The sequence below is a fragment of the Ambystoma mexicanum genome, chromosome 3q (assembly GCF_040938575.1).
Source record: "Ambystoma mexicanum isolate Mex_15411 chromosome 3q, UKY_AmexF1_1, whole genome shotgun sequence".
In the NCBI taxonomy this organism is placed as follows: Eukaryota; Metazoa; Chordata; class Amphibia; order Caudata; family Ambystomatidae; genus Ambystoma; species Ambystoma mexicanum.
Window position 1 is genome coordinate 1,172,700,102 of NC_090926.1, and position 15,152 is coordinate 1,172,715,253.

Here is a 15,152-nt window from a genome sequence, read left to right on the forward strand (position 1 = left end):
CTCAGGGGCTATCCGGCCTCTCAGACCGCCAGCTTCTCTAGATGCATTCCCCCCCTCGTGACGGTACTCTCAGGGCCAGCTCCTCGTGGACTGTCTGGCCTCTTAGGCTGTTGAATTCTCTGGTTGCATTCAGCCTCTCATAGGGTATTCTCAGGGTCATCCACTCGTGGGCTGTCAGGGTGCCTAACCTCCCTCCTCTCTCGTTCTCTGACCTGCCACATATCTGTTCTCATATGGAGGTGCTCGTCAAGAGAGGCAGCTTCTCCTTTTGGAGCAGAACCGCAAATATTCTGTCCTCATGGTCGAGTCTCCTCTTTCAGTTATTCCTGCCTGCGATCGGCAGAACTTCGGTATTAGGCTGGTTGGACTCTAGTTTGCCGATCCAGGAGCGATTCATATCTCCCGCAGCGGCTCAGCATTCCCTGGGCTTTCTGCCTTCCTTTACTCAGCAGTGTTCCTCGGGTCAAGTCCACCTCTATAGTCCCAGGGACCGCCTCAATCTCTTCTCTGTGGTTCCCCTTGGATTTAGCCTGCATCTTGTGGGTGAACGCTTCCAATTTGGGTTGCTTGTGTTCCACGGGTTGCCATCCGGACTACCCAGTTCTTGCTCACTATCCAAGGGGACAGTCCGCGCCCTCCATGTTCACTATAGGCTCCCTTCTCTCTCTCTCCAGCCCAGGTCTCCGGGAGACCACCTCAGGTGCTGAGGTTTCTTATGTGGAAAAAGGGGAAACCCAATGTCCAACCATTCTCCCCAGCATACCTCAGCCCACTTCTGCCGCAGTTGCAAGCCACATGGCAAGCTTTGCTCAGGGTACTCCTTTCCTTGTCCCCGAGCCAATCCCTGCCTTCCATGTGAGCTCCAAACAGCAATGCAAGGCCAGCAGATGCAATAGTTCTCTTCTATCCACACTGCTCCCTCTGTATCTGCTTCCTCAGGTCCGATCTCAGAGGAGCGTTTGGCTCACAAGACTGAGTCGGTATTCGCATGATATCTTGGCCTCCAGCAACAAAGGTCCGGTCTCCTCGAATTTGCCACCTCCTGGCACCTGATTCGATCGGTGACCTATAGCGGGTGCCTTCCACTCTCCGTTTCATATCACTTCGAAGTGAAGCCTGATACCCAGGATCTTTATAGGATCTGTGGGGCCTCTTGCGGGAGCTCACTCTCTGTGCGACCTCACCCATTTATGTTTGTCACTCCTAGCTAATATTCTTAATGTATTATTATTATTACATTCCATGAAAATTTGGTTTGCAAAGACCAATAAAAATAGGGTCCAGTCTGCTCATTGTAAATTATGTATCTTTAACTGGTGTGTTTATGCGTGACATGCGATTTGCATGATTGCATGAAATGCGCCAGTGTCGGACAAGGTTACGAATTGTTCCATAGATTCTACTGTAGAAAAGTGATAATAGCGCTGCGGCCGATCTTTGAAGAATTGTCCCAATCTAAGTAAAAGAATAAATTGGAAGATAAGACAATATTAACGCGAAAATATTAGAATGTGTAAAAAGTTCAAATTAAGCTTTCATGTATTTACATATGGATCAAAAAAACCTGACGCAGGTCATCTGGATTGGCTTATAATTTACTGTGTATAAATACACATACAATTCAAAAATAACAAATGATGTGTCAATATGTACCACAGAAATGCTAAACATATAACATTGAGATAGAGACAAAGGCCCTCATTACGAGTTTGGAGGTAAGTAATGTCCCTTACCGGCATGGCGCAAATAGCGTGTCCGTGCTGGCACCAGTCCGCTAATAGAGGACTATTACGACTTCGCGGACATGAGCTTTGCGCCATGCCGGTAAGGTACCTAGCACCATGCCGCAAAAGGCTCCCAAAAAGCCCTTACCGGCATCAAGCTTAGCGCAGATAACACTACCGACATAGTTCAATGCTTCATTAGCGGTGACTGTAAATAGCGGTGACCGTAATTAGTGGACGCCGCTATTTACGGTCACCGCTAATAAGCGGAACTGGAAGTAGTGTCATCGCACAGGAACGGGAAGGAGCACGGCGGCCATCTTTAAAAACACAATCCATTGCCATACTCAGCACACAGGACCGCTGCGACACTGCTGATCGTCAGAAAACTTCCTCCTACAAGACAAGAATGCCAAAGGCCCTGAAGAAGGGATCTGCCTGCCTCAGAAAGGAAAGATTTAATCAGGACAAGCTCCAGATGCTTGTGGACACTTTGCACAAGCATGCAGGTACAGTCTTCTCCAGGAACATGAGGAGAGAGGCAGTGCTACGTAAAAAAGAGATCTGGGCACTTACTGCCCAGAAGGTTAGTGTAGTGGGCAACAAACCACGCAGTGTGCGCAACATATTGACCGTCAATCGCAGCCAGGCCATGGAAACTGGAGGAGGACCTAGTTCACCCATAAAGCTCACCCCGTGGGAGGACACATGCGCAAGCATGATTGGGACGGAATACATCGAATGCATGGGCGAGATGGAGTCTGGCGCCACTACATCTGGCGATGGTGGTGAGTGTCCAAAGTAAACACTGCTATGCCAAATCTGATGAAAGTCAATGCCATGGTCGGCCACACACACACACACACACACTCCCTGTAAAGTAGGCCGAAGCATCAGAGACACAGGCTGATGCCTGGTGCAAGGCAATATCATACATGACACATAACACACAAAGTAGGAAATTCCACGAGGCACACAGCGTGCATGACCAAAATAGTATGCAGGTCAGACAGCACTGTTCCTGGCCAACATGAGTTACGCCGACATATGCCTGCATTTACCACCCATGTATGAAATGACGTGCCCTTCCAAACACAAATGCCTATTACCCCCAATTGTGTGGATGAGCAATTGTCCAAATGTATATCAGATGCGCATCAAAACATCACGCATGCCGTCCCTCTCTTCCACCCCCACAGGCAGTGACCATGACAACGATGGGCAGGACGCCACCCCTGCACAGGCCACACTCAGGAAGAGGTCCCAGGAGGACAGCAACCAGCCGTCAACCTCCAGGGGTCAAGCTAGCGGGCGCTGTGTCCCAGGAACCAAGCCACCGGAGGTACACATTACACCTGTACCACCAAGGCCCGTGGATTGCACTGCACCACCACCACCTCCACCTCCACCCACTGGTAAGCCTGAAGACACATGTGAGACTCTGCATTCGGCAGAGTCGGGTTTGGCGGGGGAGATGGCAGCTATGGCACCCCTGACTGTGGATGACACCCAGGAGGACATCTGGGGCACCATGGAGGATGATCGAATGGAATACACCATCCCAAGTATCATCGTTCGATACCAGGAACGCCACCACCCCAGAGCAGTCCACCCATGACCACACAGAGGGACATCTCGGTCCAGTATTCAGTGTTGGGGAGGCGGAGCAGGCTGGGCATGACAGCCAGGTGCCCAACACATCCACAGGAGCACCCACAGGGCCGCAGCGGGCTGACCTGCTCACTGCACTCATTCGTGAGTTTGTACAGGACAACCGTCAGGCCAGGGAGGAGTGGCGTACAGAGTTAGCGGCACTGGGCCGGTCCATTTCAGACAACACAGCCTCCATGGTGAGATCCTTCTCGGACAACACCAGCCACCTCTGCAAGTAGGTCTCAGCCCTCCGGCAGGTGCTAGGGCGCATCACGAATGCCATGGAGGCAGGGCATCCCGCCACACATCTTCAGCAGGCAGCCACACCGTCGTCCTGCAGTTCAACACAAACGAGCCGGCTCCGCAGGTTGGCCCGTACACAGCGGCGATCGGACATGCCGCCCCCTGGGTCAGGTAGTGCGGAGTAATAGTAATGGCAGCCTCATGTAGGCTTCGGGGACCCAATGGGACTTGTGGGGGGAGACAGAGGGGGGTGAGGGTGTGTGGGGGAGTTGTGGGGGTACAGGGAGGGGGGTGAGGGTGTGTGGGCAAGTTGTGGGGGGAGCGGGAGGAGGGTGAGGGTGGTTGAGGGTTTTGTCACTTAAGTTTACTTTGTAACATTTAATACACTGGTTGTTTGAAAAAAAAAACCTGAGTGGACATTCATCAATGCGCATGTGTCAATTATTCAGTTACAGTGCATGGTGTAGATGTACCCCCACACCCAGTGCCCTCTGTCCAACCATCATGTCACCCTCTGCTGCCATGTGGGTCACATATATTGTGCAATCACAGACTTGCACACAGTACGGGCCTCCTGTACATCGCCAACGCAATGATGTACAGCCACGTCTTCATCCTCCCCCTCATCATCACCAGGTGGTAGCAGTTCAATGTCAGGGAGCAGGGGCACGTTCCGGCGGATGCAGATATCGTGCAGCTCGAAACATGCCATGTTGATCTTGGCCACCTTCTCATGCCTGTAGCGGAGTGCCCCACCCGACCGGCTGAGGCAGTGAAATCGTGCCATCTACAGGCCAAAGGTATGCTCGATGTCCACATGGGTACGGGAATGAGATCAATTGTAGTTCTCACGGTTCCTGTTCTGTGGGTTACGGACAGGGGTGAGGAGCCACGGCTTCAAGGAATAGCCACTTTCACCTGCATGCGAGGCAATTATAGGTAAACGTCATGTGAATTATGATGGACAGCTGTACTAGTCACACTTGCCGACAGATTATCGTTGGTCACTTGCACATGTCCCTGGTTGTATGCAAGCAATTCTTTGGACCTCAATGTGTCTTGTGGCATGGTATAATGGTGTGGCTAGCATCCTCAAGATGATGAACGGTGTGCTCTGTCGTATTGTAGCTCATGCATTGTGTGCGCATATTGCTGTGTTTGTGTGACTTTGCTGATTTGTTGTGTTGTGTATGATTTTCTGATGGTGAGCGTTGGCAGTAGCCTCTGCAATTTTTGGGATTCTGTGCTGCTTTTTCCCATGGTGACATGCAGCATTCCTGTGGTTGATGCGGGATGATGTGCACCACAATGTTTGATGATCTTGCTTGCGCATCTTCCATCTCCACCTGTTTGTCTTGGTATAGTTTGTGATTGCGTTATACCACCTCCAAGGCATGGAGGCCACTGTTTGTTTCTAGTATCTCCTGGGGAGTCCGTGGTAGGGATATGTATTCCATTGTGTGCTTGAGGTGGAGCACCAACAGTACCTTCACTTGAGGGGGGGTGGCGGTGCATATTTCAATGAGAATGACAGTCGTATATCATGTCCACAATGGTGTTGATGGAGTCACGGTCCAGACGGTACGGGGTGTGGTTGTGCTGCGGTGTTGGGTTGGAGGGACTGCCTATGATGTTTGGATGTTGATGATGCTGTTGTATTGATCTTGGTGTGGTAAGGGGTGTGCTGTGTGGGTGTGCTCATGTTGTAGTGGGACAAAATCCATTGCCTACCCCTGTGCTGATTGTGTGCAACTGTGGCATTTTGGAAATGCACATGGCATTTAACGGTAGGTCTGCGATGCCGTTATTACGGCATGCCAGTAGGCACTTTTTACGCCTTCACGAAGCCGTAATTTGCATGTCCGCTTACCTTGTAATCTACTCCACTTTACGGCATGCCGCTATTGGTGCCTGCGCCAGACCGCTATTTACGGCATCATACTTTACAAAGCTGTTAATTGCGGTCGGATAGGTCAGAATAGCCCGTATTCAATGCCGGTATCTCTTTACCGGCATCGTTCTTCGCTTAGCACCAACCTTGGAATGACCCCCAAAGTGTTGATAGATCAAGATGCTAAGTGATTCTCATTTGATCCATCACATACCACAGCACTAGAGATAGTACAATGTATAGCAACAGTCTGCAGAGGTGAAATAGTATTAGGATTTTGTTTTCCAGGGAATATTTCACTACAGATTGCTGGGCTAAAAATGTGAGCACCTTTCATACTTGGCCAGCGTATTCAATGAAAAATGTCCTCTCTCCAGTTATTTTTCTGTTGTTGATACATTTTTTCCAAAGGCTGTTGCTCTTTTGTCCGGTGCACTTTGTCCTAAGGGGAAAGGTCAAATGAACTAAATTTCTATCTATCACTTTAAGATATGTTCACTTACTGTGTTTATTTTATTGGGTGCACGCTTTTGATTTTCACTATGAAGGCAAGAGATTCCACACTGGGTGAAGCGAGGGAGCCGTACTCATCCCCGTGTCAAAAAACACATTTTACAGCACATATTGGCGCAGGAATAGGAAAGAATACATGATTTACAGGAAGGTCTAAACATCTAACATCTTGGCAACAGGTGCCCAACCCGCTCAGTTGCCTTTGCAACTTTCTGCTATAGGATTCCCTGCTATTCTGCATCCTGCAAACAGTTTTGCCCTGCTTACCCCCACCAATCAAGAGTCAGGGGCTACATTAATGAGGCTAGTGTCCCATTTTGTAGTGGGCAGCACTTGATAAACATAGTTATCTGCTATTTTCTTTTGAAAGTCAAAACAATCCATATCTGTAGCTTCTGAAATAAAAAATTGTTAATTTGAGCAATATTCCCAAATATGCACACAATAAAAATAAAAACAGTCGCAAAAACAGCAGTTAGTTCCAGTTAGCAAAACACAATCACCGTATTTTTGCAATGCCTTCCACAGATAGTGTTTTTAAACCAAAGTTTCAAAAGACCCTTTGCAAAGAGTATTTCGATCAATTACATCTGGGAAGAGATGTGTTAAAGATCCTGAATTACGGACTGCTCTCAAATCCGGCATTCGACACTTAACCCAAAGGGAGTGCTCCCGCCATGTTTATCACACTATGCCTTATCTGCCAAAATTAGAAGTCTGTACAAGGTATTCAGCTGTCTGCTACTTCAAAAAAATGCCTTGCTCCTGATACTGCCAAATAGAGAAATGTTAATATTGACAATTCATATACTGGAGGTCACAGCGTATTTGTCTACTATCTTACGCATGACAATATGTTTTTAATTTTAATTCCCATGATAACTTTGCAAACTCAAGCCTCATTCTGCGATATCACTGATGTCACTATTTATGCAAATTAGGTGGCCCCACACATCTTTTGCCACCCAGGGCCCTGCAAATCCTAGGGCCGTCCTGACTGTCGCTCAAAATGTTAGAACGATTTTTATATTGTCAGGTACATTTACTTTGGGATCTGTGTACGCTTCAAGACATCTATGTGAAATGCCTTATTTGATTTATAATCTCTGTGTTTATTTACCCGATTGCCAGGACTTCGCACCTAGCCATTCGTTTCTCCATCTCTCCACCAGCCCCACAGTTTCCCCACCACCAGAAGTAATTGTAGACTTTTTCTTTGCTATTTCCAGAACTGGGCATGCCATTTGGATACTTGGAAGGTGTGATTCAATCATTGGTCGAGAGGGATTGCTCAGAGGACAAGCTTGTGCTCAAAACAAGAAATGTAGAGCAGCACCATTCAAAACCATGTAAAGTGCTTATAGGCTGGACTACGGCATGAAGCACAATGTAAAACTATTTAATTGGTCGTGTAATTTACACATGATCCAAAGAATCCCAAGAATCCTTATGTGGGTCAGTTTCGGCAAATCCTCTGGCTCTGGAGTCCGTGACGTCTTTCCAGATGCTTTGGACTACACACTCTTGAACCCTCAATGTTGCCAATGTTGGCTGAGGCTGATGGGAGTTGAAGTTCAACACATTTGGAGGCACGGGAAGAATTCTCACCTTCGCTGTCGTCGTTGCTCTGCCTGCTGTTGCGGCTGGCTCCTCGCCCGGATCCCAGGCGCGGGTTCCCCAGCTGGTCTTGCTCCTGCTGCTGCTGCTGCTGCTGTTGCTGCCTCCGCGCTATCTTCTTCATCTGAAACCCAGAAACAACAACAGAAAGAGCGGTCACTCTGTGCCAGCAGGAAGCAAGGAGCGCGCGCTTTAGACAATCATACCATAATCATGTAAATCATTACATGCCTAATAACCAGCCATGAACACGTGCATTTGTAATCTCTCGAACTGCATTATGTGCCCTGTCAATGTTTCATAATTTTGTTTCAATATGCCCTGTAAAAGTTTTATTCATTTTTGTTTTAATTTTTCTGGATTTTTGTTCTTTTTTAAAAAAAATCTACATCCATGTTATGGACATGATACCCTCGGGTCTGGTGCGCATTACAAATAATAAAACAAAGAAACAAACATGGGATCTGTGTGATCACTGCGAGCCTCACAATTGCGACGGCCGATACACCATATTAAAATTATATCCTATACCCCCCCACATATATATGTGGTGTAAGGAGGGTCTAAAAAAAAAGTCTGCATTGTTGTCCGTCGTAATTGTGAGGGTGAAATATTTGGCCATTACCATGGGCATGTGTCTAAGAGTTCCCTCACGCCAGTAATTAGAACAAGGTTGCTTTTTCCCCATTGACATTTCCAATAACTCTGATCAACATCGCCTAGCAGTTCCTGCCTCTCACTTTGTTCACCGAGGGGACAGCTGCGAATCAGGCTTAGGCCCTCTATGAAAGTCATTGCCCAACAAACTCAGGAAAAGACATTCTTACTTTGTCTTCAGAAAAAGCCAGAAAACCTATGTTTTTCAGTAACTTCTGGTTATCCATGTTAAACTGTATACTTGTTGGGTCTGCGCCCAGAAGAAGTATAGTCTGAACGGTTCTTCGGCAATAAGAGATATGGGCATGGCAAATAACTCAAATCAAATCTGATTTGGGCTAACGCTCTTTTGATGTTATTTACGCTTAGTTGCATTTCAAGAAGAGTTACAACCACAATCCTTTTGTTGCCAAAATTGCAGGAACTACATTTAGGGTCCGATTCATGGATTTCTTTGTATGGAAAATAGGGACTTTGCGGCCATTGTGTGCGCAGAACCCCCTCTGTCGATTCATGGAATCTGCAGTTCTTGTTACCAGCATGGAATTGTGTCTGGTGCCAAGAGCACCCATTCGGCCACCATCTTTCATTGATACTGGGAACCTAGACTCTGATACCAATATCTCTTGTGGTTTTTACCTTGGGAACAAAACAGATTCATTGAGATTGCCGCTCTCACGAAGCACATTGGCCCCGTTATGGTGATTATACTATTTCTTGAAAGGAGGGCACTTTCAGGTCATCTAAGGAAGTATTGGAAAGCTTTGGGATATTAGCCGAACAGCACCTCCAGGAGTCGCATCACAGAACATGTAGCATACCACTAGTCCTCAAATAGTTATGGTGGTTTTTGAGGGGTATTTGTAAGGAAGTCCACAGCGTGGTGACAAGATAAGAAAATATCCTGCCGCCCCACCACATAGATTTTTTGCAAGGAATAGTGAGAAGCATAGGGACCTAGGTAACACACAGAAGACAGCTGAGCTGAATCCTATATCTCAATAGCAACTAATGAAGAGATCTAAGGTTCCCATACACTGAACTCACTGAAGGCCACTAGGCTCAGACCTAGTAAGGCCCAGATATACTCTGTTGCAATAGGTAGTCCAGGCAGACACCCGTGCCATGACTACAGGAACCTTATAAGAGAAATATAGGAGTGGCAGTAGTCTTCTGAGGCACAGACTGGAATAGACTACATCTCCTCATTTCATCAGTTTGAGGCCTCAATGAAAGACTGCATTGAAATAAGATTTCCAGGTTTCTAACTTTTGTCACAGAGATAGGCCACTTTCCGACAGTGAGGGGAAGGGAGAAAGGATGCTGTCACATTTAGTAAGATGATTTCTGATTTGGTGGGTTGCACCTTCAATAGGGTACCCTTATTAGGCAATTATTGAATTGCCTGATAGGGGTAGCCATGACAGCATTTTTTTAAATCAATACCGAGGAGTATCTGTGTGTTATCAGCATAAATGTTCAGGAGTGACCCAAAGAAATGGATCAGATCTTCCAGGGGATGCATATTCAGATTAAGTAAAAGTGGAGACAGCACAGAACCCCAAGATAAAATGCAGATATTCTCCTTTACACACTTTTTGTACAGGAGATAGGGAAGGCTTTAGGTTTTGTTAGTATAGGCCATTTTGATTTGACAGACTCAACTAGGTCTGTTTTATTTATTATTTGATGGTCGAGACTACTCCCATCCTAGTTATAGGGCAAAGTAGGAGTGTTTTCAAACCCAGAAACTTTCATAAAGGTTTTTACAAATTGTACCTTTTGTGTCAGTGTCATAACTGTGATACCATGCCCCCCTTACAGGTTCTTAAAAGTGAAAGAAAAGGGGACCAAGGAAGGGACACTCCAAGCTAGTGAAAGTGGTTCCTGAACAGTTATGTTTGGCTAGAACTGAAGCAGAGCCTATTGGTTTGCATTGCTTCATTATCATTCATTTACTGCAAATAAGCAGTCAGGAATCCGTTCTGAAGTGGGTGGGCCATTTCTAAATCTCAAGATGCCATGAAGATAAAGAGGCTCTCCTATGGAACTCCACGTTTAATGGGGTCAAGGGGGAAAGTCAGAAAGCGCTGGATACAGTGGAGTGTACTGTCCACTAGGGTTATAGTCTGGTGAACAGCGTCAGAGACTGCAGTAAGGACGAGAAGAATAGGAGCAGCTCTCTGATCACTGTCAGGGTAACCGACTAGAAGTTTTTTGGAGTCAGGATGGATTCATTTGGTGATCCTATCAGGATGGCAGGCAGGCTGTCTGTCATGAAGCAGGTAATTAGAATCACAGGAAGAATAAAGTGGTTTTGTGGCTAATATTTTAAGTATCTTGGCAAGGAAAGGTAACCTGGAGAGGAGTCTGAAGCTGGCTAGCTTAGCAGGTTATGAGTTTTTTTTTTGAGCAGGGATATGTGATAAACCATCTGCAGAGTGTAGAGGCTCCTCACAGCTGTTTGGTCGAAGCCCCTTTGCTCAAATTTCTTTACGACATTTAACGCGCATACAATGTGGGGGGAGAACCCGCAGATTCCCTCATATCCAGCACCTTTCTCATAACCTAAACCCAATCCCTCCCATCTATATCTTTCTGTAAAATACTTAGGAGTAAATGGGCTAGGAGCAAACTGGGCTGCCAGAAAATGGGATATTTCCTAGTTCGGAGGGACTATAGGGCTGGGATGTCCATAGGTTTGTAGATGTGCGTACCCGGACAACGTATATGGGGGATAGTCCAGAGTCCATCCCCACTGCCCAACATCAAGCGCCTTCCAAACCAGGAAGATAGAGCCAGGAATGGAACTCTGACCACACAGTATTTTAGTCAACAAGGGGTGAGGTGAACACACACTGTCACATCCAGTACAACTATTGTCATAGCGGCTGCTAGACCCTTGCAGCCTTCAGGTAGTGTGGTTGCTCTGTTACTGCCCACTGCTGCGGTAATGTGAGCAAAGCAGTCCTATATTTCATGTGTGGCGGCGCACACCACCAGTATGTCGGGGGCGTAATGCTCACTCAAACTCATACAGCACAGGGTGGTTCTGGGACATGCAGACAACCTTCCCCTAATAGTTTAGTACAGATAGACTCAAGGATCCAGTCGGGACAGTTGAGTCTTGAACCGCATGCTCAGGGAACCACTTTCACCTGACTTCAAGATGACAGACCAGGGTTTTAAATCCCATGTCAGTGCAATGAGTAGATTCAGGGGAACCAATCACGAAAGGAGACGGACTGAGGCACAAACCTTGAGTACTTGGATTAAGAGAAGGGAAAAAGCTGACAGAGTAGGGACACCCAGGCCAGGATCAATCATCAGGCAAGGAGGGAATGAAGAGAGTGCAGTGCCAAACCCAGGGTTGATCAGTTAATCAGAGCACTTCAAAGCTCTATGTAAAGGCTCAGAAGACAGTAAGAGATGGCACATTCAGGACATTGATCTAAAAATGTGAGTATATTTAACCAGCTAGCCAGTGAGAGCAAGAGAAACAATACGTCGGCTGAGGGCTACCACAAACCTGATGGAGAAAATCAAGAGTCAAGGAAGGAACAAAGGGACCCCGCCTGCTAAGGGTGATAGCGCATGTCCCTGACATGGGCAAGAAAAAAGGGAGAACGCGTTCCTACAAGTCCTCTGCGAGGTATATCTCAGACCTTAGTGGGAGCGAGAGAGCAAGAGGGTAGATCGGAGCCTGATGAGTGTTTGAGTCCAGGAGGGCGACTCTAGGCCGGTGGGTGGAATAAATACTTGCTGGTTACATTCATGTGTAGAAACTGAAGAAGTTCCATGTAATAATGTCCCTGCAAAAATGTCTCCTGACAAAAAAGTCGCTGTTTTTTGCGGAGACATTATTACATTGAACATGCGGGGGACACCCCCTTAACCCTCAAATTATTATTATTTCTTTTACAAGGGGCGCAGCCCGACCCTATACATAATGTCACCATATATAATGGGTTTTCCCGGAGACATTATGTATGGGGACATTATTACCGGATACCAACTGAAGAAGTTGATGCATGACTAGAGAGTGAAATGCTCTGTGCCAAAAAAGAAACCTGAAACCAAGAAGGAGAAATCAAGAAGTGAGCTGGGCGCTATAGCACTGAGAGTATTAGTCCAGAGAATCCAAATTAGCGCACAGAGTCCTTTTATGCAGGCCCATATATATAATTATATTTTTCCATCCTGACACTTTTCAGCAGAGTTGTCTTTTTTTTTAACTGTAGCTCTCCCTGATCTCTAGAAGGAGTTCACCCAACCCCAACCTGCTTAAACTGTCGAATAGAGTTGTTGAACTATCTATCGCAGAATCAAGTTTTCTGTTGCTGCTACATCATTACAGGTGTGATTAGTGCGTATTTATGGGGTACTGGGACGAATTAACTTCAGCGGCAAGCATTGCAAAACATAGTGAAGGGAGTAGGAAGCGTAAGTGCTTGGTTCTTGATGAGCGGCAAGGGGGGGTAAGGGTCGCTGGGCCACGATATGTCTCACCAATCTTATTTCACCCTCTCTAGAGTGGGCTAAGGCAGAGGACATCCTCTGGGATTCTGAGGCACATGGAAGGATGAGTAGCTTCTGCTCCGAGAAAGGGTTAAACAAAGTCTTCGAAGAAGTAGGATAGTACATTTGTGAGCCTTAAAAAAGGGTACAGGGACTGGTTCAGTTTGCTCCGAGCTGGACAATTTCTTGGAAAATCTGGAAAGGGTTTTTATTTTATCTGGGGCTTCTAGTATTTGTATCTTCTGATGGCACACATTTAACCGCATACAATGTGGGGGGAGACCCCCGCAGATTCCCTCATATCCAGCACCTTTCTCATAACCTAAACCCAATCCCTCCCATATATATCTTTCTGTAAAATACTTAGGAGTAAATGGGCTGAGAGCAAACTGGGCTGCCAGGAAATGGGATATTTCCTAGTTTGGAGGGACTATAGGGCTGGGATGTCCATAGGTTTGTAGATGTGCTTACCCGGACAAAGTATATGGGGGATAGTCCAGAGTCCATCCCCACTGCCCAACCTCAAGTGCCTTCCAAACCAGGAGGATAGAGAGCCAGGAATGGAACTCTGACCACACAGTATTTGGCACTTTGATAGCCTCCCTAGTGGACGAGGTAGGCAATTACGTCATTGCGAGATTTCGATTTGCGTCATTTCTTCTCTAGTTTCATACCTGCCCTTTCAGGTGTCCCAAGACCAGACTAGATAATCCGTTAGCGTGTTTCAAAGGATATTTGGCTTTTAAGATGGTGGAGGAGACAACATATTCAGGAAACACTCTATTTGAACATTGCAAGATTACAGTAAAACCTCTGGATGTTGTGAAGGATGTAAGCATGGTACCTTGAAAGTCTCTTGGAGGTTTTTTAAAATGAGTACTCCTCAAGGGGCCTCCATAGGATCATATGGGTGCAGTTAGGTCCCAAGGATAGAGTGGGGGCTTGTTTGATAAGATGCCAATGAGTATCAATTCATGATCTGACCCAACCTGTTTTGTCCATGTTGGCATTGTGAGAGACACATTTCAGTGGAAGAATGCAAATGGTGTATGACCATTTTAGTCAGTGGGTTTTCGGCGGAATGGGCCAATATCGACCACTATCATATTGTTGATCAGATCATTTTATCAGGGCCACGGATAAGCCAGATGTTTAGATCTCTCCTCCTTAGGATTGTTTGTTATTGGACATGTCCTGTAAGCTACTGATCAGCTCCAGCCACTCTTCCATGAAGGAGGTAAAACTCCCTGGTGGTGATTAGCTGCTGCGGTCTTAGTTTCTAGAAGGCCTTTTACTGTAATACCTCCAAGGACAAGTAGTGTATGTTTTGGGGAGCTGAGCAATTAAGAACATCTGGAGAAATAAAGGTGACCCCTCTGTGTCGATGTCTCTATTTTTGCCCAAAATTGTATCTCGGAGGTGTGTATCCGGTATGGCAGTGCAATCAATGGAAGACTATGTTTCTCTACTTCTAGCCAGCTCAATATTGTCTTCTGTCATAATGTCATGGATTTAACAAGTGTTTTATGAGCCAACTTGGCATTCATAGTCTCCATCATGAGATTATTGTTTGCAATTAGGAGAGGGGGTAAATATTTTCTTAAAAGCTTAAAGAAGTTAGGGCAAGTAGGCTGTAAGTTTGTAGGTCGGGATTCTGACTTGTAAGGTCAGGTACCTCAATGTATCTGTAGGTCCTGGGACAGTAGTTGGAAGACGACCTGGAGTTGTTAATGGGTTTCTTTGGGACCCGCATTTCTTGTGTGAAGTGCGGTTTGCGTTGCCCTGGTCTTCGAAGATGCACATCAGGTGGTGTGGGGGGGGGGGAATTAATACTTCTAGTGGGTTGAAAGACTGCGTTGTCAAGACGGCAGGGAGCTGCTGACCTTCGCCCACCCACAAGTGGGCCCCTGGACAACACTGGGTGGGAGTAGAAGTCAACAATAGATGTTATTGAATTATTGAGATATTTTCTATTCATTATTGTTCCATTCATGTACATTTGAGGGTCAATTTAGAAATCCTGACAGTTTAATCTCCATCTTTCACCACTGCGTCTTATTTTATGAGGGTGATGTTTGGCGATTCAAGCTCCAAGTGCTTAGGTAGTGAGATAAGAACAATATGACTGTTGTGTAGGTGCCTACTCTAGGACAGAAGTAACAGTGAGCATATCGAGTTTCAGGGGGATGACAGGGATGTGTTTCTTTATTTTACGATGGGTGGTCTTAGACAAGACATGGTGAGGCAGGAGGGTAACTTCTGGTGAGAATAACTAATAAAGCATGAGAGGCATTGGCGGATGTCATTATGAAAACCTCTGTATCCCCACAGTTAGG

At 46.3% G+C, this 15,152-nt stretch overlaps 1 protein-coding gene across 1 annotated transcript in view; it reads right to left on the reverse strand.

Annotated features, from left to right (window-relative positions):
• Window positions 1–15,152, reverse strand: part of LOC138447725 (LIM homeobox transcription factor 1-alpha-like) — a 779,358-nt gene that overhangs the window by 22,335 nt on the left and 741,871 nt on the right. The window contains exon 6 of the mRNA XM_069604025.1: window positions 7,633–7,765. Coding sequence (XP_069460126.1) covers window positions 7,633–7,765 — 133 coding nt within the window. The remainder of the gene's footprint in view (window positions 1–7,632; window positions 7,766–15,152) is intronic.